This window comes from Vipera ursinii (genome assembly GCF_947247035.1).
Source record: "Vipera ursinii genome assembly, chromosome: 3".
NCBI lineage: Eukaryota > Metazoa > Chordata > Lepidosauria > Squamata > Viperidae > Vipera > Vipera ursinii.
The window spans coordinates 3,633,137-3,657,622 of record NC_139516.1 but is presented as its reverse complement, the minus strand read 5'-3'; the positions used below and the strand labels follow the sequence as shown (position 1 = coordinate 3,657,622).

Below are 24,486 nucleotides of genomic sequence, written 5' to 3'. Positions count from 1 at the left end.
ATTCTATTCTATTCTATTCTATTCTACAATCTGTCTATTCTCTTCTATTCTGTTCTGATCTGTTCTGTTCTGTTCTGTCCTGTCCTATCCTATCCTATCCTATCCTATCCTATCCTATCCTATCCTATCCTATCCTATCCTATCCTATTTTACAATGCTATTTCTATTTTATTCTATTCTGTTCTGTCCTGTCCTGTCCTGTCCTGTCCTGTCCTGTCCTGTCCTGTCCTATCCTATCCTATCCTATCCTATCCTATCCTATCCTATCCTATCCTATCCTATCCTATCCTATCCTATCCTATTCTATTCTTTCTATTCTACAATCTGTCTATTCTATTCTATTCTGTTCTATTCTGATCTGATCTGATCTGTCCTGTCCTGTCCTGTCCTGTCCTGTCCTATCCTATCCTATCCTATCCTATCCTATCCTATCCTATCCTATCCTATTCTATTTTACAATCTGCTATTTCTATTCTATTCTATTCTATTCTATTCTATTCTATTCTATTCTGTTCTGTTCTGTTCTGTTCTGTTCTGTCCTGTCCTGTCCTGTCCTGTCCTGTCCTGTCCTGTCCTGACCTATCCTATCCTATCCTATCCTATCCTATCCTATCCTATCCTAACCTATCCTATCCTATCCTATCCTATCCTATCCTATCCTATTGACTCAATCCTGATTAGCTGTGTCATTGTGGAGTTTTGGACTTACGACAGTGGTTTCTTCTATGCATCGTTCTAAACCCAAGACAAGGGGTAATTTATCTAACCAGGATCAGCCCATTTAAATGTGTCACTTTTTCCAGTGCCATCGTAATTTGGAACGGCCGCTAAAGGAATTGTTGTAAGTCGAGGATTACCTGCAATTGAAATTCCCGCAGTGGAGAGATGAATGGCGGAAACCGTCAAAAGCGACTTCTTTGGTCAGAGAACAAAACAAGAAACTTTTTCTTCTTTTTTTTGAAAGTCTGGAAGCTTTTGACGGACTTTTTGCAGGAATGAGAAAAAGAAGGAAGGGGTGATTTATGGATGCGAAGACTGAGAAAGATCTAAATGAATGAAGGGGCTTGTAGAATATTTAAGAGGGAAAAGAGACAATAAGAATCTAATTATCCATTCAAAAGAAGGCCACAAAGTCATCTTTACGTTTCTTAATTTTTTTGGGGGGGGGTTTTGTTGTTTCCTGGTTTGTTTTTGACGTTTTCCTTTGGGTTTGTTAGGATGATGCAAACGCGTTCAATAAATGCAATTGAAAGAGAGAGAAAGAACAAGTGTAGCCAAGGGACGGATTTGTTCTTTTTGGCAACCAGGAAGACGTGCCTGTGTGCGTGATGGATTTCCAATTCTGGCTACAGAAATAACTCTTTGTCTACTTGTATGTGACGCACAGAACAAAAGCCTCAATTTGATCTAATGTCAGTTTATGTCTACGTCAAAACGGCCCTGGAAAAATTCTTAAGGAGTGGAAATGCCGGAAAAAGATATTTTTTCTGCAAAGTACAAGTAGATCTCGACTTACAATTGGGCCCAATTTTTTTTGTTGCTAAGCGAAACATTGGTTAAGTGAACTTCGCCCCATTTTACAACCTTCCTTGCCACGGTTGTTAAGTGGAATAATAATAATAATAATAATAATAATAATAATAATAATAATAATAATAATAATAATAATAATAATAATAATAATAATAATAAGAAGAAGAAGAAGAAGAAGAAGAAGAAGAAGAAGAAGAAGAAGAAGAAGAAGAAGAAGAAGAAGAAGAAGAAGAAGAAGAAGAAGTTGGAAGGGACCTTGGAGGTCATCTAGTCCAACCCCCTGCTCAGGCAGGAAACCCTATACCATTTCAGACAAATGGCTGGCCAGTCTCTTCTTAAAAACTTCCAGTGTTGGAGCATTCACCACTTCTGGAGGCAGGTTGTTCCACCGGTTAATTGTTCTCACTGTCAGGAAGTTTCTCCTTAGTTCTAGGTTGCTTCTTTCCTTGATTAGCTTCCATCCATTGCTTCTTGTCCTGCTTTCGGGCGCTTTGGAGAAGAGCTTGATTCCCTCTTCTTTGGGGCAGCCCCTGAGATATTGGAAGGCTGCTATCATGTCAGCCCCAGTCCTTCTCTTCCAGCAACCGTTCCTTATATGATTCAACCTCCAGTCCCCTGATCATCTTTGTTGCTCTTCTCCGCACTCTTTCCAGAGTCTCAACATCTTTTTTACATCGTGGTGACCAAAACTGGATGCAGTATTCCAAGTGTGGCCTTACCAAGGCCTTGTAAAGCGGTATTAACACTTCACATGATCTTGATTCTGTCCCTCTGTTCATGCAGCCTAGCACTGGGTTGGCTTTTTTGGCAGCTGCAGCAGACGGCTGGCTCGCATTTAAGGGATTGTCCACTAGGACTCCGAGATCCCTCTCACAGTTACTACTACTGAGCAAGGCACCCTCTATACTATAGGAATTCTGGGAGTTGAAGTCCACGAGTCATAAAAGAGCCAAGGCTGCCTAAAACCCTACCATAGACATTCAGCAATGGAAGAGACTGTGTTGAGAAAAGGTGGATCTTCCTCTGTTGAAGGTTTTTAAACAAAAGCAAGTTGGACATTGGATTCTGCCCTGAGTGTTGGGCTGGATTACATGACCTCTAAATTAAGTCCCAACCCTTCCTTGTTTCTATAGTTCTTTGAGTTTCTTGAAACACCTTTTAACCGCAAGCAGTATCTCTTGAAAAGCCTATCCTTCTAGAAGTGGCAGATCCCTGGAGGCCTCACAGATCATCCTTCACGAGGGCCACAGAGAGCGATAAAAGGGGATTTGATGTTTCTGGAATGGCAACCGTATCTAATACTTGCATCCTTAACAGTAGGCAGTATCGCCCAGCCAAGGCAGAGCCCCATCGTCCTGCAACACCTTCTCTTTCTAAGTTTCCACGAATAGGTAGTGCCCCTGAAGAATGCAACCATCCATTGGAGACACTTGCAAGAGACTCCCGAGATGGCTGGGCCACACAACGAGAAGCAATGGATGGAAATTTATCAAGGAAAGATCCGGCTTAGAAATAAGGAGGAACTTCCCGTCAGCGCGAACGATGAACCAGTGGAACAACTGGCCTCCAGAAGCTGTGAATGCTCCAACATTGGAGGTTAATAAGAGGTTGGACAGCCATTTTGCCTGAACGTGTATAGGGTCTTCTGCTCTAGAAGGACCTCCAAGCCCCCTTCCGATAAAACCTGGCTCAGTGGGTTAGGATGCTGAGCTTGTCGATCGGAAGGTCGGCAGTTTGGCGGGTCGAATCCTGAGTGCCGCGTAACAGAGTGAGCGCCTGTTACTCGTCCCAGCTTCTGCCAACCTAGCAGTTCGAAAGCAGGTAAAAATGCAAGTAGAAAAATAGGGACCACTCCGGTGGGAAGGTAACAGCGCTCCGTGCGCCTTTGGCGTCCAGTCATGCCGGCCACATGACCACGGAGACGTCCTCAGACAAGCGCTGGCTCTTCAGCTTTGAAACGGAGATGAGCACCGGCCCCTAGAGTCAGAAACGACTAGCACGCATGTGCGGGGGAACCTTTACCTTTACCTTTTTAATAGCAGTTACTGTGAGAGGGATCTTGGAGTCCTAGTGGACAATCAATTAAACATGAGCCAGCAGTGTGTGGTCAGAAGCCAAAAAAGCTGCTGCATTAACAGAGGGATTGAATCAAGTTCACGCGAGGTACTACAACTACTCTATAAAGCCTTAGTAAGGCCACAGCTAGAATACCGCATCCAGTTTTGGTCACCATGATATTAAAAAAAAGAAGTTGAGACTCTAAAAAGAGTGCAGAGAAGAGCGAGAAAGATGATTAGGAGCCTGGAGGCTAAAACATGCGAAGAACAATTGCAAGAACTGGATATGACTAGTCTAATGAAGAGAAGGACCAGGAGTAACACAATAGCGGTGTTCCAATATTTGAGGGGCTGTCCCAGAGAGGAGCAGGACAAGCTATTCTCCAAAGCCCCCGAAGGCCAGACAAGAAACAATGGATGGAAACTGATCAAGGAGAGATGCAACCTAGACCTGAGGAGGAATTTTCTAGCAGAGCCATCAGTCAACGGAACAGAAGTTGCCTTCAGATGTTCTGGCTGATCCACCACTGGAGGCTCTCAAGAAGACACTTGTCAGAAATGGTATAGGGTTCTTCTGCTCAGGCAGAGGGTTGGACTGGATGACCTACAAGGCCCCTTCCAACTCTTTTATTCTGTTATTCCCCACTCTGTACCAAATTGAAAGAGTGCAGAAAAGAGCAACCAAGATGACAAGGGGGGGTCTGAAGATTAAAACGTACGATGATCAGTTGAGAAACCTGGATGCGTTTTGCCTATCAAAGAGAAGGTCTACAGGTGGCACGATAGCAGTCTTCCAATATTTGAAGGACTGTCACAGAGGTTGACCTATTCGTCAAAGCACCTGAGGACAAAACAAGAAGTCATGGGTGGAAAACTAACAAACAGAGATCCAGTCTAGAACTAAGGAGAAATTTCCTGACAGTGAGAACAATCAATCAGTGGCATTCCACCAGAGGCTGTAGGAGCTCCATCACTGGAGGGCCTCATGTTTCAGTGGGGGGCTGGACTAGAAGACCTCGAAGGTCCCTTCCAACACTGTTATTCTGTTCCTGGAGGCCTCATGTGACTTGGGGTGTTTCATGTCTAAATTTGGAACCCAGCACGGCTGTAGCACTAGCACACAGGTCCTCAGACCAGGAAGCCAAGTAAACGAAGTTCATCCACAGCTTGTTCATACTGACCTTTCACAACCACATGAGTCCCTTGTCCTTTAAGCCAATCCTTAGTTCCCGACAGTTCTGTCTTCTCCTTCACGCAGTAATAAGTCCCGTCGTCTTCCAGACTAACGTTGCGGATGAAGATGGTGAAATCCGTGTTGGAATTTGGGGAAATTCTTGTTATTCTTTCATCCTTTTCATCGACCTGGGAATCTGCATAGATGAGTTTCCGCTGAGGACCTTCACCCAAGAACCATTTCACAGCACCAGATCGGAGTTTGTCTGGCACTTCACACGCCAGACGGAGGTCTTCTCCTATGACGACCGTAACAGACCTCTGAGGTTGCGAGAGCCATGGATCCTCGGCCTTAACACCTGAGAAGGAGGAACCCAGATTGTAGTTAAACCATAGAATCCTGGAAGGGACCTTGGAGGTCTTCTACTCCAAGATAGAAGACCTTATGCCATCCCAGTCAAAGTTCTAGGAGAAGCAACCTAGAACCAAGAAGACATTTCCTGACAGCGAGGACAATTAACCAGTGGAACAACCTGCCTCCAGAAGTTGTGAATGCTCCAACTCCAGAAGTTTTTAAGAAGAGACTGGACAGCCATTTATCTGAAATGGTATAGGGTTTCTTGCCTGAGCAGGGGGTTGGACTAGAAGACCTCCAAGGTCCCTTCCAACTTTGTTGTTGTTGTTGTTGTTGTTGTTGTTGTTATTATTATTATTATTATTATTATTATTATTATTATTATTATTATTGCTGTTGTTGTTAAATGGTTGTCCATTTTTTCTTGAAGACTTCCAGTGACGGAGCACCCACAAACCCAGGAGGAGAGCTATTCCATTGATGAATTATTCTCTGTCAGAAAATTAGAATAACAGAACAACAGAGTTGCAAGGGACCTTGGAGGTCTTCTAGTCCATCCCCCCTGCACAAGACCCCTATGCCATTTCAGAAAAATGGTTGTCCAGTCTCTTCTTGAAAACCTCCAGTGAGAAGGAAGGAAGGAAGGAAGGAAGGAAGGAAGGAAGGAAGGAAGGAAGGAAGGAAGGAAGGAAGGAAGGAAGGAAGGAAGGAAGGAAGGAAGGATAGCAGAATAACAGAGTTGGAAGGGACCTTGGAGGTCTTCTAGTCCATCCCCCTGCTATGGCATTCTGTCCAATCTCTTCTTAAAAACCCCCATTTCATGGAAAACCTCCATCAATGATGACGCAGGCAAGCTGTTCCAAAGTTGTGAATGCTGCATCGGTGGAAAACTTCAAAGCCTTGTTCAGAGTCAATGAGTGAAGCGCTGCCAGGCACCAGTTTGGAGAACCCAAAATCAGTGGCGTCTTTCAGGGGGGGGCAAAAGGTTTTGAAACAAGGCCGATGGGGCACCAGGTGACTGATTCTGCCGAGTGCCACCTCCTTCAAATTGCCCCTTAATTGGGGGTCGCTTGGTGCCTGCGTGGACAAGCCCAGAAATTGCTTCCCACATCAATGCAACCGGGTGGTGATTCAAGAGCCACTGACAAGAAGCAGAGAATCCATGGCTGTGATTTGATTCAAATTCCTGCCATCTAGTGGCTTAATTTGAGAGGGACGAGATTGGTGTAAATTACTGTGGCTTCCTGAAGCACTCTGGGATCTAACTGGCAGGGTGATCTCTTTCACAGTGGGACCACAACTTCACACACACAAAAAAGTGCTCTATCTCACGATCGGAGGAACATGAGATGGGAAAGGCTGCTGGAACTGGGTATGTCTAGTTGAATGAAGAGAAGGACGAGGGGGGACATGATAGCAGCCTTCCAATATCTCAGGGGCTGCCCCTAAGAAGAGGGAGTCAAGCTCTTCTCCAAAGCGCCCGAAGGCAGGACAAGAAGCAACGGAGGGAAACTCACCAAGGAGAGAAGCAACCTAGAACTAAGGAGAAACTTCCCGATAAGAACAATTAATGGAATAGCTTCTCTCCTGTAGTTGCATTGGAAAGAGTCCAGAGAAGAGCAACAAAGATGATCAGGAGACAGGAGGCTAAAACATACAAGGAACGGTTGCTGGAATTGGGAATGTCTAGTTTAATGAAGAGAAGGACAAGGGGGGACTTGATAGCAGTCTCCTAGTATCTCAGGGGCTGCCCCAAAGAAGAGGGAGTCAAGCTCTTCTCCAAAGCACCTGAAGGCAGGACAAGAAGCGACAGATGGAAACTAATCAAGGAGAGAAGCAACCTGGAACTAAGGAGAAACTTCCTGATGGTTAGAACAATTAACCACTGGAACGGCCTGCCTCCAGATGTTGTGGGTGCTCCATCGCTGGAAGTTTTTAAGAAGCGACTGGAGAAGCTACTTGTCTGGAACGGTATGGTTCTCCTCCTCAAGCAGTGGGTTGGACTAGAAGACCTCCAAGGCCCCCTCCATCTCTGTTGTTATTCTTTAATTCACGATATCAGTCACTTCTGTCTAACTCTAAAGCTTTTCGGGCTGGATCACTCACCTCCGTCTCTTGCTGAAAGCAGGCAGGGAAGCTGCATGAAAAACAGCCTGAAAAGGAAGACGCCCCAAGCCATTGGAGAAGCTGGTTTAGTTAAAAAGGCCGACAAGTCTCAGGTCTCCTTTGAGGGTGAGTATAGAACGCTGTGGCTTGTCCCCCACACAGTCCGTTGCTTTTGTGCAATGTCTGCGTAATGTCTGGCTGCAAGCTTGCCAACTCCTCAAAAAGGGAAGTGGAAGTCACAACAGGAAACTGATTTCATAATCATAAAAGGAAAGTTGGAAGGGACCTTGGAGGTCCAACCCCCTGCTCAAACAGGAAACCCTGTATACCATTTCAGACAAATGGCTGTCCAGTCTCTTCTTAAAAACTTCCAGTGTTGGTGTCAAGCAATAACATTAGATTGAAAAGCTCCAACATGACAGTTGAAGCATTCCACAGCTTCTGGAGGCAGGTTGTTCCACTGGTTAATTGTTCTAACTGTCAGGCAGTATCTCCTTAATTCTAGGTTGCTTCTCTCCTTGATGAGTTTCCATCCCTTGCTTCTTGTCCTGCCTTCAGGTGCTTTGGAGAAGAGCTTGACTCCCTCTTCTTTGGGGCAGCCCCTGAGATACTGGAAAGCTGCTGTCATGTCACCCCTGGTCCTTCTCTTCATTAAACTAGACATCCCCAATTCCAGCAACCGTTCTTTGTATGTTTTAGCCTCCTAAGTCAGATGGTTTTTGGGTTGTGTTGCATTTGAGGGAAGAATAGTATGGATAGATAGATAGATAGATAGATAGATAGATAGATAGATAGATAGATAGATAGACAGACAGACAGACAGACAGACAGACAGGCAGGCAGGCAGGCAGGCAGGCAGGCAGGCAGGCAGGCAGGCAGGCAGGCAGACAGACAGACAGACAGACAGACAGACAGACAGACAGATGGATAGATAGATAATCCTACATACAGTAAATGGCATTTAGTGATTAACACTAAGCAGATATTTCAAAGAGCTTCCGAACAAACTAAGAGAGAGAAAAATAGCAGTGGACAATCCCTTAAATAGGAGCCAGCTGTGTGCTGCAGCTGCCAAAAAAGCCCACACAGTGCTAGGCTGCATTAACAGAGGGAGAGAATCAAGATCATGTGAAGTGTTAAGTTAGCCTTATACTACACGGATAAAGCCACACTTGGAATGCTGTGCCCAATTCTGATCGCCACAACACACACACAAAAAGATGCTGAGACTCTAGAAAGAGTGCAGAGAAGAGCAACCATGATGATTAGGGGGCTGGAAGCTCAAACATATGAAGAAGGGTTGCAGGAATTGGGTGTGTCTAGCCCAATGAAAAGCAGGATCAGGAACGAGATAATTGCAGCCTACCAATATCTAAGGGGCTGCCAAAAAAAAAGAGGGGGACAACCTTGACTCCAGAACAATCTATTCTCCTTTTCCTGAAGGCAGGTGGGATCACAACTTCAAAAAAACAAAGTGCTCTATCTCACCATCGGAGGAACATGAGATGGGAACGGTTGCTGGAATTGGGTATGTCCAGTTTAATGAAGAGAAGGACGAGGGGGGACACGATAGCAGCCTTCCAATATCTCAGGGGCTGCCCCAAAGAAGAGGGAGTCAAGCTCTTCTCCAAAGCACCTGAAGGCAGGACAAGAAGCAACAGATGGAAACTAACCAAGGAGAGAAGCAACCTGGAACTAAGGAGAAACTTCCTGACAGTCAGAACAATTAACCAGTGGAACAACCTGCCTCCAGAAGCGGTGAATGCTCAACACTGGAGGTTTTCATATGGAGACTGGACCACCATTTGACCAGGATGGTATACAGTAGCTCTCTTGCCTTGAGCAGGGGTTGGACTAGAGGACCTCAGAGGTCCCTTTTTCCCAGACCTTGGATTCTATGTTTCAATTGTAGCCAGAAGCAGACTGGTACCCAATGTAGCTCACCTAAAAGTGTAATCATCATCATCATCATCATCATCATCTGCGCGATTTTGGATGAAACGTGTAACAGTGATGCCCATTGTCATCGGGGCACTGGGAACTATGTCCAAAATCTTTACAAAACGCATCAAGAAACTGCAGCTTCCCGCAATAACTCCAGCAACTCTACAAAAAACTGTGCCACTCGGAACATCTTACCTTTTAAGGAGATACCTGCATGATCCCTAGGATGCTGGCAGCAACCCGTGTCAACCATTAGTACCAGTCAATTTGAGTGTTCAGTTGACTGAGTTTCATGTTTTATGAATATAATAATAATAATAAAATAATAATTAATAATAATAATAATAATAATAATAATAATAATAATAATAATAATAATAATAATAATAATAATAATAATAATAATAATAGAGTTGGAAGGGACCTTGGAGGTATTATATGTTGCCAGCCTCGGGACCTCCAAAACTATCTGCCTTGCTACATTCTGGACCAATGGTAGCTTCCAAACACTCTTCAAGGGGAGCCCCTTGCAGAGCGCATTGCAGCAATCCAAAGGAGAGAGAATCGGGGCGTGAGTGACGGAGGGCAGGGCCTCGTCATTCAGAAAAGGGCTAGGCAAAGGAAACGTAACTTCCTCTTTCGCTTCTCCTGCGGAAGGAAATATCGCAGACGGAGCAAGAGATGAAATAGCTGTAGGAGAAGAGGAGGCAGAGCCGGGGGAGGAGTTAAATGTGTCACCAGCTTAGAGTCATTATGTTGCTGTAAGCCAGGGGTCTCAAACTGCCGGTCCACTGCACGCATCATCAGGAAACCACGCCCCCCCCCATTGCCAGCAATGGAGAAAAAGCTTCGATATGTCACGTGACGTCGCGGGTTTGACGTGTCTGCTATAAGCAATACGTAACCACGATGTCAAAAAGATGCTGAGACGCCAGAAAGAAGACAGAGAAGAGCAACAAAGAGGATCGGGGGGACTGGAGGATAAAACATACAAGGAGAGGTTGCAGGAATTGGGCATGTCTAGTTTAATGAAGAGAAGGACGAGGGGGGACATGATAGCAGTCTTCCAATATCTCAGGGGCTGCCCCAAAGAAGAGGCAGTCAAGCTCTTCTCCAAAGCGCCTGAAGGCAGGACAAAAAGCAACGGATGGAAACTAGTCAAGGAGAGAAGCAACCTAGAACAGGGGTGTCAAACTCAATTTCATTGAGGGCCGCATCAGCATTGCAGTTGCCCTCAGGGGGCCGGGTGGATATGGCCTGGGTGGGCGTGGCCTACTGGGTGGGCGTGGCTAGAGTGCGTATGGCTTACTGGGTGGGCGTGGCCAGCTCTACATCGTTCGCATCAAGGGTGCCTACGGGGGCCTGGGCAGGAGTGGGACAGACCTGAGGGTCTCTGGCAGAAGGAGGGTCTCTGGGCCAGGGCCAAGGCAGTGGGGGCCGTTCCCTCACTGTTTCCAGGATGGCTTCGCGGGCTGCATGAAACCACTTCACGGGCCGGATCCGGCCCCCGGGCCTTGTGTTTGACATGTCTGACCTAGAACTACGGAGAAACTTCCTGACGGTGAGGACAATTAAACAGTGGAACAGCCTGCCTCCAGAAGTTGTGAATGCTCCAACACTGGAAGTTTTTAAGAAGAGACTGGACAGCCATTTGTCTGAAATGGTATAGGGTTTCCTGCCTGAGCAGGGGGTTGGACTAGATGACCTCCAAGGTACCTTCCACGTTTAATATTATTATTGTTATTGTTATTGTTATCTGATGCCAGTTTAGCGTTGAACTTTAATTGCCTAGATGGTTGTCTATGGGCTTGAGCAGAGATCTCCACACTTGGAAACTTGTGGATTAAGCTTCTTCAGTGCAAGCAGTTAGAACTGAAGTCAATTAGAACTGAAGAAGCTTCTTGGATCAGAAGGGAAATGTTTTCAAAGGAAAAAAAAAGTCCAGTTGCATTTTGGAAAAAGCACCTTTGGGACTTTTTGGGAATCCTTGATTCAAAATAACAGAATAACAGAGTTGGAAGGGATCTTTGAGGTCTTCTAGTCCAACTTCCTGCTCCAGTAGGAAACCCTATAGTCCTTGGCTCTTTTATGACTCGTGGACTTCAACTCCCAGACTTCCTGAGCCAGCCATACTGAGGGAAAAGAGAGAGGTTTCCAAGCTGAGCCATGCTGGTTCAGGAATTCTGGGGAGTTGAAGTCCGCAAGTCATGAAGGGGCTATAGTTCCCCCACGCTGGCTCAGGAATTCTGGGAGTTGTAGTCCAAAAGTCATGAGGGGCCATAGTTCCCCATGCTGGCTCAGGAATTCTGGGAGTTGAAGTCCGCCAGTCATGAGGGGGCCATAGTTCCCCATGCTGGCTCAGGAATTCTGGGAGTTGAAGTCCAGTAGTCATGAACGGGCCATAGTTCCCCCATGCTGGCTCAGGAATTCTGGGAGTTGAAGTCCGCAGGTCATGAAGAGGCCATAGTTCCCCATGCTGGCTCAGGAATTCTGGGAGTTGAAGTCCGCCAGTCATGAGGGGGCTATAGTTCCCCCATGCTGGCTCAGGAATTCTGGGAGTTGAAGTCCACGAGTCATGAGGGGGCCATAGTTCCCCATGCTGGCTCAGGAATTCTGGGAGTTGAAGTCCAGTAGTCATGAACGGGCCATAGTTCCCCATGCTGGCTCAGGAATTCTGGGAGTTGAAGTCCACTAGTCATAAACGGGCCATAGTTCCCCATGCTGGCTCAGGAATTCTGGGAGTTGAAGTCCACGAGTCATGAAGGGGCCATAGTTCCCCCATGCTGGTTCAGGAATTCTGGGAGTTGAAGTCCACGAGTCACGAAGGGGCTGAGGTTGCCTACCCCTATACCAAGGGTAGGCAACCTCGGCTCTTTTATGACTCATGGACTTCAACTCCCAGAATTCCTGAGTCAGCTATGCTGACTCAGCATAGCTGACTCAGGAATTCTGGGAGTTGAAGTCCATGAGTCATAAAAGAGCCGAGGTTGCCTACCCCTGCCCTATACTATCCCGGAAAATGGCTGTCCGGTCTCTTTTTAAAATTCTCCGGTGATGGAGCACCCACAACCTCTGAATGAAAGCCTTTCCACTTGCTTCTGTCCTTGATCAGTTTCCATCTGTTGCTTCTTGTCCTGCCTTCGGGTGCTTTGGAGAACAGGTTGACCCCCCCTTCTTCTTGGTGGCAGCCCTTCAAATATTGGAAGGTGCTATCATGTCACCCCTTATTCTCCTCTTCATCAGACTAGATATCCCCAATTCCTGCAAAAGTTCTTTAGGTGTTTTAACCTCCGGCCCCTTTATCGTATCTGTTGCTCTTTTCGGCACCACTCTTTCTCGAGTCTCCACATCTTTGTTATATCCTGGTGACCTGAATTCTCTTCATTAGACTAGACATCCCCAGTTCCTGCAACCGTTCTTCATATGTTTGAGCCTCCGGTCCCCTGACCATCTTTGTTGCTCTTCTCTGCACTCTTTCTAGAGTCTCAACATCTTTTCTATATTTGGTGACCAAACTGGATGCAGGATTCCCAAGTGGGGCCTTACCAAGGCATTATAAAGCGGCACTACCGTATTTTCCGGCGTACAAGACGACTGGGCGTATAAGACGACCCCCGACTTTTGAGAAGATTTTCAAGATTTTTCGTCTTATACGCCGGAAAATACTTACATGCCAGTTGCCAAGTGTCCGACACAAGCCCAATTCAGACCCGTCTGATGCAGATGGTGCAAAGCCCTGCCAGTTCCCGCCCGATGCTGGACGGCTCCGCCGGTGCCGCCTTGAGAGGGAAGGGCGTGAGGTGCCTGCCACGGCTCCCCGAGGACTCCTTAGCAGCCAGGGAGCGTGCGCGTGCGCAGGACTGCCCTGCCGGCTCCCGCCCGATGCCAGCCTGCCCTGCTTCCTCCACAGTGAGAGGGGAGGGCGTGCTTTCCCGGGCTCGTCGACTTGCAGCCATGCCGGAGCCTAAAGGGGCTTTTCCTTCCACCCACCCTTTGGAATAAATGCAAGAGCTCCCGGGGTCTGGCGTTTGCAAGGGGGAGGGGAAGGGGCTTAGAGGCTCTTGGGGGTGGGAAGGGAGAGTCACGTTGGAGGGGGGACTGGACTAAGGAGTCTTGAAGTTGCTTTGCAAGAATGGGGGCGCTCGATTGATTTATGTACTATTTTCCGGCGTATAAGACGACTGGGTGTATAATTTAATTTAATAATTTAATTTAATAATTTGATTTCTATACCGCCCTTCTCCCGAAGGACTCAGGGCGGTGAACAGGGCAATACACAATAAAGATCAAATACAAAAATTAAAAAACCATTAAACATCATGCCCATAAAATCAATACATATTAAGTTAAAAACTAATTTTAAAAACCCAACCCCATCCCGTCAGACCAGGCCAGCTTGTTCGAAAAAGAATGTTTTAAGATCGCGCCGGAAGGAGCGAAGGTCGGGGGCCGTCCGGAGCTCAACCGGTAAGCGGTTCCAGAGGTCTGGCGCGCCCACAGAGAACGCTCTCCCCCTGGGGGTCACCAATCGGCATTCTTTGATCGGCGGCACCCTGAGGAGGCCCTCTCTGTGGGAGCGCACTGGACGGAGGGAAGTTGACGCCGGTCGCAGGTGTTGCCGTAGGTAATCCGGACCCATGCCATGAAGGGCTTTGTACGTCATAACTAACACCTTGAACCTCACCCGGAGAGCAACCGGTAGCCAATGCAGCTCGTGGAGCAAAGGTGTAACATGGGAGTATCGGGAAACTCCCAAGACGACTCGCGCGGCTGCATTCTGCACCAGCTGGAGTCTCCGGGTGGACCTCAAGGGCAGCCCCATGTAGAGAGCATTACAGTAGTCTAGACGAGAGGTCACGAGCGCATGAGTGACTGTGCGCAAGGCATCCCGGTCTAGATAGGGCCGCAACTGGCCCAGTATAAGACGACCCCCCCAACTTTTGAGAAGATTTTTATGGGTTAAAAAGCCGTCTTATACGCCGGAAAATACGGTAATACTTCACGTGATCTTGATGCATATCCCTCTGTTCCTAATCCTTCTTTCCCATTAAACTGGATATACTCTGTTCCCTGCTCATCGTTCAGTTCATTGTTACGTTTTAGCCTCCAATCCCCTAATCATCTTTGTGGCTGGTCTTTGTCTGCTCTCTTTGCAGTGATGTCTGGCTGGAATAACCCTCGCAAGAACACTCTCCTTTTAGTGACTATCCCCTCTGCACACGTGCCCTGCCTTGGTTTGTCCATAAATTGTTACGCCTGGGTGCCTCTCCTGGGTTTTTCTGCCGCACATCTAAATTTTCTACCCTGGTACGTCACTCCTGACGCTGCTCAAATCCACCCAGTCAGAAGCAAATGCTTCTCTTCTGTAAATCCATGGAAACTCTGCAAGGTGGAAGGATAGAAAGCGCAGTTTTCTAGACACAAAGCAGCAACCTTGCCGTGTTGCAGCCTAAAAAAGATTTTTTTAAAAAAAGAAAGAAAGAAAGAAAGAGAGAGAGAGAGAGAGAGAGAAAGAAAGAAAGAAAGAAAGAAAGAAAGAAAGAAAGAAAGAAAGAAAGAAAGAAAGAAAGAAAGAAAGAAAAAGAAAAGGCTTGGGAATGAGTTGCAATTGCTAGGAGAGTTCCCGATTAAAAACCCAAGGAACGTTTTTATTATTTATTAGCCAAAGGGAGGTATTTGACCCCCCGGGCTTAGAGATAATGATCAGGGTGAGTTCTGGTAAACCAGAAAACTGTGCAGACTTTCCACAGATAAATTGCGATAGCAGACTGTTCAGAGAGCGCTTGGAACTTTAACTTCACTGTGGTTTTGTCCTGTTAGCTATTTTTGGCTCAGTGGGTTAGGATGCTGAGCTTGTCGATCAGAAGGTCGGCAGTTTGGCGGGTCGAATCCCGAGTGCCGCATAACAGAGTGAGCGCCTGTTACTCATCCCAGCTTCTGCCAACCTAGCAGTTCGAAAGCACGTAAAAATGCAAGTAGAAAAATAGGGACCACTCAGTTGGGAAGGTAACAGCGCTCTGTGCGCCTTTGGCGTCTAGTCATGCCGGCCACATGACCACGGAGACGTCCTTGGACAAGCGCTGGCTCTTCGGCTTTGGAACGGAGATGAGCACCGGCCCCTAGAGTCGGAAACGACTAGTACGCATGTGCGGGGGAACCTTTTGCCTTTATATAGGGAAGAAAGGTCAGGTCAACTGTAGTGCAAATAGATGGACGGGTGATCCTGGACTTACAACCACTTCATTTAGTGACCATCCAAAGTCACAGCTGCACTGGGAAAAGTGACCGGCGGCCGTTTTTCACACTTACGGCCTTTGTAGCATCCCCAGGATCATGCGATCCAAATTCAGACGCTTGGCAACTGACTCCTGCTTATGACCGTTGGTGTGTCCCAAGGTCACGTGATTCCCCCCTTTGGCGACCTTCCGACCAGCGAAGTCACTGGGTGAAGCTTAACAACAGATGTTTTCATTACCTGACGAGGTAGCATTATCAGTATTAGGAGGGAATGACAGGGCAAGCCACTTATATATAAACGGGAGCAAACCCCACCTCCTTCCTCCACTGATGCTGTTACATAGTTGGGTCATGAGACGTCTGCAAGAAAAGAAGCAAACTCAGAGGGACCCCATAGATCACCACCACCACCACCTCCTCCTCCTCCCCTCCTTCCTTCCTCCTCCTCCTCCTCCTCCCCCTCTCCACCCCTCCTCCTTTTCACAAACCCCACTTCTTTCTAGCACTGGTGATGATGTTACTTAGTTGGGCAAGTAAACAACCAAGCTCAGAAAGCAGCAAGGACCGTACACTACTACTACTACTACTACTACTACTACTACTACTACTACTACTACTACTTCTCCTCCTCCTCCTTCTCCTTCTCCTTCTCCTCCTTCTCCTTCTCCTTCTCCTTCTCCTCCTCCTCCTTCTTCTTCTTCTCCTTCTCCTTCTCCTTCTTCTTCTTCTTCCTCCTCCTCCTCCTCCTCCTCCTCCTCCTCCTCCTCCTCCTCCTCCTCTCCTCAAACCCCACGCCCTTCTAGCACTGAAGATGTTACCTAGTTTGCACAATGAAACATCTGCAAGAAAACAACTAATCTCAGAGAGTGCCAAGGACCCCACAATCCTCCTCCTCCCCCTCCTCCTCTCCACAAAGCCCAACTCCCTCCTAGCACCGATGATGTTACTTACTCGAGTAATGAAATGGCTGCCAGAAAGCTGCCAAGCTCACAAAACACTCAGGAGCCCCCAGAACGCATCTATTTTTCTGGGTCTCGGGAGTTTTCTGCAGCACCACGTCTGCAAAGCAGGCTATAAAAAGTTGGAATCGGCTGCTCAGTTTCAAGCAGAGGCCGTAATTTATGATTTTATGTAATCCTTCTGGATTTTGGTAAAGACGGAGAAAGTGAATCGTGCTCTGGTTTCGGAATATCTGCACAGAAGCTACTTCCAAGGAGCAACAGGGAGTGTGAGCTGCCTGTTTGCTGTGTGTGTGTGTGTGTGTGTGTGTGTGTGTGTGTGTGTGTGTGTGTGCGTGTGCAGATGTGCTATCAGAACCCAGTGTGTATGTGCCTGAGTATAAAGCACAGGTGATCCTTGACTTACGACCACAATTGAGTCCAAAAATTTCCCATTATTAAGCAAAACAACTGTTAAAGGAATTCCGGCCCATTTTGCAACCATTTTTTTTGCCACAGTTGTTAAGGGAATCACTGCGGTTGTTAGGTAAACAAATCCGGCTTCTAGTCAGGTCATAAAAAGTGATTGCTTGACCCCGGGAGACTGCAACCGTCATAAGTTCATGCCAGTTGCCGAGCCTCTGAAGTTTGATCATGTGACCGCGGGGATGCTGAAGTGGTGTGTAAGTGGAAGGACCGGTTGCAAGTCACTTTTTTTTTTTTTAGAGCTGTTGCAACTTTGAACCCTAAAGGAACGGTTGTAAGGCGAGGCCTCGTTTGAATTGCATGCCTTATTAAAAGGCGTAAGCTTTCATGAGCAACAGCTCACTTCATCCAAAGCTCCTTTTATTAAAAAGCTTCTGCCGTTTAATGAAACTTATATGTCAGAAAAGGTGGTGGTGAATTCCTTTTAATATGCAGGGATCAGCAAGACAGGTAAACAGGTGCAGGCGGCTTTCACCTGGACTTTGTTGGGGAGACAGACCAACTGTGAAGATTGAATTTATTACCGATAATTACACAACAATTTATAAGAAATGGTGATATAGAAACAAACGTAGATATTTAATCTAGGAAGAATTATTCTTAAGTTTTGGGATGATTTCGGAGAGATAAGATGTCGTGGTAAATTTTCTGTGAGCTGGTTGCACTAACAATTTGTTATTGGAGGGTCTTGAAACTTTAAAATTCTAATTCTAATAATAATAATAATAATAATAATAATAATAATAATAATAATAATAATAATAATAATAATAATTTGGAAGGGACCTTGGAGGTCATCTAGTCCAACCCCCTGCTAAGGCAGGAAACCCTATACCATTTCAGGCAAATGGCTGTCCAGTCTCTTCTTAAAAACTTCCAGTGTTGGAGTATTCACCGCTTCTGGAGGCAGGTGGTTCCACTGGCTAATTGTTCTCACTGTCAGGAAGTTTCTCCTTAGTTCCAGGTTGCTTCTCTCCTTTATGAGTTTCCATCCGTTGCTTCTTGTCCCGCCTTCGGGCGCTTTGGAGAAGAGCTTGACCTCCTCTTCTTTGTGGCAGCCTTTCAAATACTGGGATACTGCTATCATGTTCACCCTTGTCCTTCTCTTCATTAAACTAGACATGCCCAATTCCAGCAACTGTTCCTTATATGTTTTAGCCTCCAGTCCTCTGATCATCTTTATTGCTCTTCTCTGTGCTCTTTCTAGAGTCTCGACATCTTTTTTACATCGTGGTGACCAAAACTGGATGCCGTATTCCAAGTGTGGCCTTACCAAGGCCTTGTAAAGTGATATTAACACTTCACGTGATCTTGATTCTATCCCTCTGTTAATGCAGCCATTATTATTGTTGTTCCTGTTAACTATTTTGTTATTTATATAGTACATGCATGCAATTTGCAAATAGTTTGTATTAAATCATTTAAATTTTGTCCCGGGCTTGTTTTTCAAGAGGTAACTCTCGCCCCTTTTTAGGACCCACAGATGATCCATGACCCACAACAAGTGTTAGGGGAGATAGATCAACAGAGGCAACACAGGCATGAACATGTCAAAAGCCTCGTCCATCCATTGGTTCCAGGATGTAATCAGAGAGTTAGCAAGCTCACGTGAAGTATTAATACCACTTTACAATGCCTTGGTAAGGACACACTAGGAATACTGCATGCAGTTTTGGTCACCACGATGTAAAAAAGATGTTGAAACTCTGGAAAGAGTGCAGAAAAGAGCAACAAAGAGGATCAGGGCTCTGGAGGCTAAAACATATAAGGAACGGTTGCTGGAATTGGGGATGTCTAGTTTAATGAAGAGAAGGATGAGGGGGGACATGATAGCAGCCTTCCAGTCTCTCAGGGGCTGCCCCAAAGAAGAGGGAGTCAAGCTATTCTCCAAAGCACCTGAAGGCAGGACAAGGAGCAACGGATGGAAACTAACCAAGGAGAGAAGCAACCTAGAACTAAGGAGAAACTTCCTGATAGTGAGAACAATTAACCAGTGGAACAACCTGCCTCCAGAAGCGGTGAATGCTCCAACACTGGAAGTTTTTAAGAAGAGACTGGACAGCCACTTGTCTGAAATGGTGTAGGGTTTCTTGCCTAACCAGGGGGTTGGACTAGAAGACCTCCAAGGTCCCTTCCTATTATTATTATTATTATTATTATTATTATTATTATTATTATTATTATTATTATTATTATTATTCCTTCGGGAAAGGGCGGTATATAAATGTAATAAAATAAATAAATAAATAAATTATCATTATGATCACCCAGCATTGTTCCTGAAAATGCCTGGAGGACAGGAGAAATGAACTGGTCTGGAGTTTCTAACTTTTAGGAAGGCAGAGGAAGACGAGGCATTGAATATTGCCAATTTAGAAACTATTTTGTTTATTCCTCAATAAGCAGCAGAACTTCTCTGACCTCATCAACGGGATGCTGTCACCTACACAGATTTTCAAACTTGAGAAACTGCTCCCACTTTACGAGGAGGAAACGAGGGTTCCTCTTTTGCTCCATCTGTCGAAGGAAAGATCTGGTGAGACAAACACGAAGCCACTCCAGATGTCTCTCTGGCTGCTATCCGCATGGCTGCCTTGAAGTCCTTCGTGGGAATAATCCCTGCTCCTTTTCAGCTGCTGTTGCTGCTACTGCTGCTTCTTCCACGGGAACTGGGTGAGTGTTGACACTGGAGATCAGGCAGGTTCCGTTCTCAGATTTACAACTGGAGCAAAACCCGCCGCAAGGTGGATATTAAGGTTGCTTCAAACCTGATGGGCTGTTTTTTGCACACGGAGATGAGTAGATTTCCAGCAGAGGCCAGTTTCAAGTATTAGATATTGGGAAGGAGATTTCTTCCAGTGCCTTCTACTCCAAATGGCCTGTTGAACAAGGGAGGAAGAACATCTGAAGTTCTGGAGGTCAACTGGGGCCACCTGGTTTGAACTGGTCCTTAGAATGGGAACTTGGGGATATTAGGACTACACCTTCAACGTCTCAGAGAATCCATAGGCTGGAAGGAACCAAGAAGACCATCGCTGTTGTGATTCAGGGTCAGCCTGTGGGTTCGGCAGTTGGGTCGGATGACTCAGAGGAGGAGGGGGGTGTTGAAGACCTTGCTGAGGGGGTTGAAGATCTTGCTGATGAGAGCCCTCAGCCAGGCCCCTCCCACTTGGTCACCACGGAGACCCAGCTGTGTGAGCCTGACAGCGTGGATGAAGATGACCCACAGCTGGCCCTGTTCAAGGACGCCCGACGCAGGAGGCAGTCAATCAGGAGTAAACAGAGGAAGGCAATGGGGCACCTCGGAAGGAGGCACAGAGAGGCCACGCCCTGAACTGTATTTAAGGGGAATGCGTGGGAGGGCTGGTTTGCTGAAGGCAACCGCTTGGATTGTTCCTGCTTCTTAGCTCGTGTTTTATGGTTGGTGTCTTGTCTTACTCTGTTTTATGTGAATAAATTTGGCAGGCATAATTCCAGCCTCTTGCCATTTCTAAAGGGGTTGTCCCTGCCTTTTCTGCAGGGCCGGTAGCAGGCTGGTACAGAACAATCTCAAAAAATGGTGGTCCAATCTTTTATTGTAAACCTCCAGCGATGGAGCACTCACAACTCCTGGAGGCAAGGTGTTCTATTGATTAATTCTTCTCAAGGTAGGGAATTGCTCAAAGGGGTGATAGTTCTCAAAAACAGCGCTGGCCGGTTTCTAGAGTCACTGTATTGTTTAGGGTGAGGTTCTCTCCAGCTGTCACATTGACAAGGATTGTGGAAATTGTGTTAATTCTGTTCTCCAACCCCTGAAACCAAAAGAGGAACCTTTTCAAATAAGCGGTTTCATTTCTTGGAGAACAGAGAGTGAATCGAACACAAGTTCTAGAATCCATGTCTGTGACAGCCAGAGTCAACTTCACTCTAAACTACACACTGTACACTAACTGAACATACTAACTGGGGTGAATCTCCCAGGAGCTGGGATTCAATCCAATGCAGTGTACAAAAACCAGAATAGACACCAGACCCTTCCCCAATTTGAAGTAATAAAGAAAGAGCTTCCAATCAGGTGGAATAGAATAGAATAGAATAGAATAGAATAGAATAGAATAGAATAGAATAGAATAGAATAGAATAGAATAGAATAGAATAGAATAGAACAGAATAGAATAGAAACAGCAGATTGTAGAATAGAATAGAATAGAATAGAATAGAATAGAATAGAATAGAATAGAATAGAATAGAATAGAATAGAATAGAATAGAATAGAACAGAATAGAATAGAAACAGCAGATTGTAGAATAGAATAGAATAGAATAGAATAGAATAGAATAGAATAGAATAGAATAGAATAGAATAGAATAGAATAGAATAGAATAGAAACAGCAGATTGTAGAATAGAATAGAATAGAAAAGAATAGAATAGAATAGAATAGAATAGAATAGAATAGAATAGAATAGAATAGAAACAGCAGATTGTAGAATAGAATAGAATAGAATAGAATAGAAACAGCAGATTGTAGAATAGAATAGAATAGAATAGAATAGAATAGAATAGAATAGAATAGAATAGAATAGAATAGAATAGAAACAGCAGATTGTAGAATAGAATAGAATAGAATAGAATAGAATAGAAACAGCAGATTGTAGAATAGAATAGAATAGAATAGAATAGAATAGAATAGAATAGAATAGAATAGAATAGAATAGAATAGAATAGAATAGAATAGAATAGAATAGAATAGAATAGAATAGAAAAGGATAGGATAGGATAGGATAGGATAGGATAGGATAGGATAGGATAGGATAGGATAGGATAGGATAGTTGGAATGGACCTTGGAGGTCATCTAGTCCAACCCCCTGCTCAGGCAGGAAACCCTATACCATTTCAGACAAATGGCTGTCCAGTCTCTTCTTAAAAACTTCCAGTGTTGGAACATTCACTAGTTGTTCCACTTGTTAATAGTTCTCACTGTCAGGAAATTCCATCTTATTTCCAGGTTGCTTTTCTCCTTTATAGATTTCCATCCGTTGTTTCTTGTCCTACCTTCAGGTGCTTTGGAGAATAGGGTGACCCCCTCTTTTTTGTGGCAGCCACTCAGGTATTGGAAGGTTGCTATATGTCCCCCCTCATCCTTCTCTTCCTTAAACTAGACACATTCCAGCAACTGTTCCTTATATGTTTGAGCCTCCACTCCCCTGATCCTCTTTGTTGCTCTTCTCTGCACTCTTTCCAGAGTCTCAACGTCTTTTCTACATTGTGGTGACAATGTAAAGAAGGTGTTGAGATGCTGAGACTCTAGAAAGAGGTGAGGAGGGTCATCCCAGGATCAAACTCAGATTTCAGCATCCATTTCCAAAACCTCTGCCTTGAAGGTGCTGGGACTTCCTGTTGTGTGAAGTTCAGGGCAGGGAATACAAAAAGAGCTGACTTCAATGAAAGGCACTGTGATCTGCATGATCAGTAGGCTGTGTTACACAAGTGTGCTCTCAGGCCTGGAAAACTGCCACACTCAATCCCAAATCAACCACGCACTGAGGCACAAAAGGTTGTTTAAAATACACAGAGACCCAGTGAATTTAAATTAACAGCAAGCTTTTACTCATATATTTCTCTCTCTCTCTCTCTCTCTCTCTCTCTCTCTCTCTCTCTCTCTCTCTCTCTCTCTCTCTCTCCCTCTCCCTCTCCCTCTCCCTCTCTCCCTCCCTCTCCCTCCCTTCCTCTCTCTCTCTCACTCCCTCTCTCTCTCCCCCTCTCTCTCCCTCCCTCTCTCCCTCTCTCTCTCACTCTCTCTCCCTCCCTCCCTCTTTCTCCCTTTCTCCTTCCTTCTCTCTCTCTCCCTCCCTCTCTCTCTCTCCCTCCTTCTGTCTCTCTCTCCCTCTCCCTCTCCCTCCCTCCCTCCCTCTATCTCTCTCCCTCTCTCCCTCCCCCTCTCTCCCTCCCATCCTCCCTCTCCCTCCCTCTCTCTCTCTCTCTCCTTCTCTCTCCCTCTCTCTCCCTCCCTCTCTCTCTCCCTCCCTCTTTCTCCCTCTTTCTCCCTCCTTCTCTCTCTCCCTCCCTCCCTCTCTCTCCCTCCTTCTGTCTCTCTCCCTCTCTCCCTCCCTCCCTCCCTCCCTCCCTCTCTCTCTCCCTCCCTCCCCCCTCTCTCTCCCTCTCTCTCTCCCTCCCTCCCTCTCTCCCTCCCTCCCTCTTTTTCCCTCTTTCTCCCTCCTCTCTCTCTCTCTCTCCCTCTCCCCCCTCTCTCTCCCCCTCCCTCTCTCTCTCCCTCCTTCTGTCTCTCTCTCCCTTTCCCTCCCTCCCTCCCTCTCTCTCTCTCTCCCTCTCTCCCTCTCTCATCCACACTTACCCATCTCCACTACTAGGCTACTAGGCACTAGCCAGAGGGACAGAAGTCACAAAGTCTGGGATCCAAAAATGACTCAAAAAGCTGGGCAGACTTCAGGACCTCTTTTTACACACACACACACACACACAGAGAGAGAGAGAGAGAGAGAGAGAGAGACAGAGACAGAGACAGAGACAGAGACAGAGACAGACAGACAGACAGACAGACAGACAGACACACACACAGAGAGAGAGAGAGAGAGACAGACAGACAGACAGACAGACAGACAGAGAGACAGACAGACAGACAGACAGACACACACACACACACACACACACACACACACCGGAGTTGGTGGAGAAGAGCTTCCCATGCAGACCCAACTTCTTTGATGGCGGGACTTGGGGAGGGGCTTGCCGTGTGCTCAGACCCAACTTTTGTCCTTTTGTTCTCTTAACAACTTTTGTTCCCCCTTTCCCTGGGGGGAGCTTTTCCTGGTTTTTGTCCACCCTGCTTATGTGCCTTCACCATTTTTAGATTACGTGTCAGGGCCCACTTCAAAAACTCATCCTAAGAAAGCAGACCTCGTGGAAGCAGTTTCTTCCAAAAGGAACTTTTATTAGGAGAAGCAGATAGCAGGCGTGATAGACAGGATCTGAGGGTTTCCCGCCCAGATCAATAGGTTAAAAATGTCCCAAGCAAAACCCACCCCAACAGTTCATCCAGTCAGTTCACATGGGCCAATCCCCTAGGTGTTAAGTCCATTGTGGGAAAGAGCTGATAACGCCAGGCTGTCTCAGGGTTGTAGCGATGTTATGTCGGCTTTCACACCTTCCCTTCCGAACGTGGAGATAAACCAGTTGCCGGAGGCGCATTCCTTTCTTCTTCCTCCCCTTTCTAGCTGACATCAAGGGGAGAGATAGTTCACAGGGGAAGTGTGCAGAAACAGCAAAGTATTACGGTAGTGATAGAAGGAAAACAGAGCAATAAACCCCAGTGCTTTCCCCCCCTCCCCTCCAGGAGCATGGCAGAACCCATAATTATAGAGAGAGTAGAGTTTGAGTTAAAGATAGAAAAGAGTTCCCTTAGAACAGGGGTAGGCAACCTTGGCTCTTTTATGACTCGTGGACTTCAACTCCCAGAATTCCTGAGCCAGCATGGGGGAACTATGGTCCCTTCATGACTTGTGGACTTCAACTCCCAGAATTCCTGAGCCAGCATGGCTCAGCTTGGAAACCTCTCCCTTTTCCCTCAGCGTGGCTGGCTCAGGAATTCTGGGAGTTGAAGTCCACGAGTCATAAAAGAGCCAAGGTTGCCTACCCCTGCCTTAGAATATGGGTTCTGA

The 24,486-nt window shown here is 46.2% G+C and overlaps 1 protein-coding gene across 2 annotated transcripts in view; it reads left to right on the top strand.

The window, feature by feature from the left end:
• Nucleotides 1–19,354: 19,354 nt before the first annotated feature.
• The window catches only part of LOC310639331 (tyrosine-protein phosphatase non-receptor type substrate 1-like), a 184,737-nt gene continuing 179,605 nt past the window's right edge, over nt 19,355–24,486 (top strand). For both annotated transcript variants that reach the window (XR_014492275.1, XM_083360970.1), the window contains exon 1: nt 19,355–19,502. Coding sequence is in view for 1 of the 2 variants with exons in the window: in XM_083360970.1 (XP_083217096.1) it covers nt 19,415–19,502 (88 nt within the window). In the remaining variant the exon portion in view is untranslated. The remainder of the gene's footprint in view (nt 19,503–24,486) is intronic.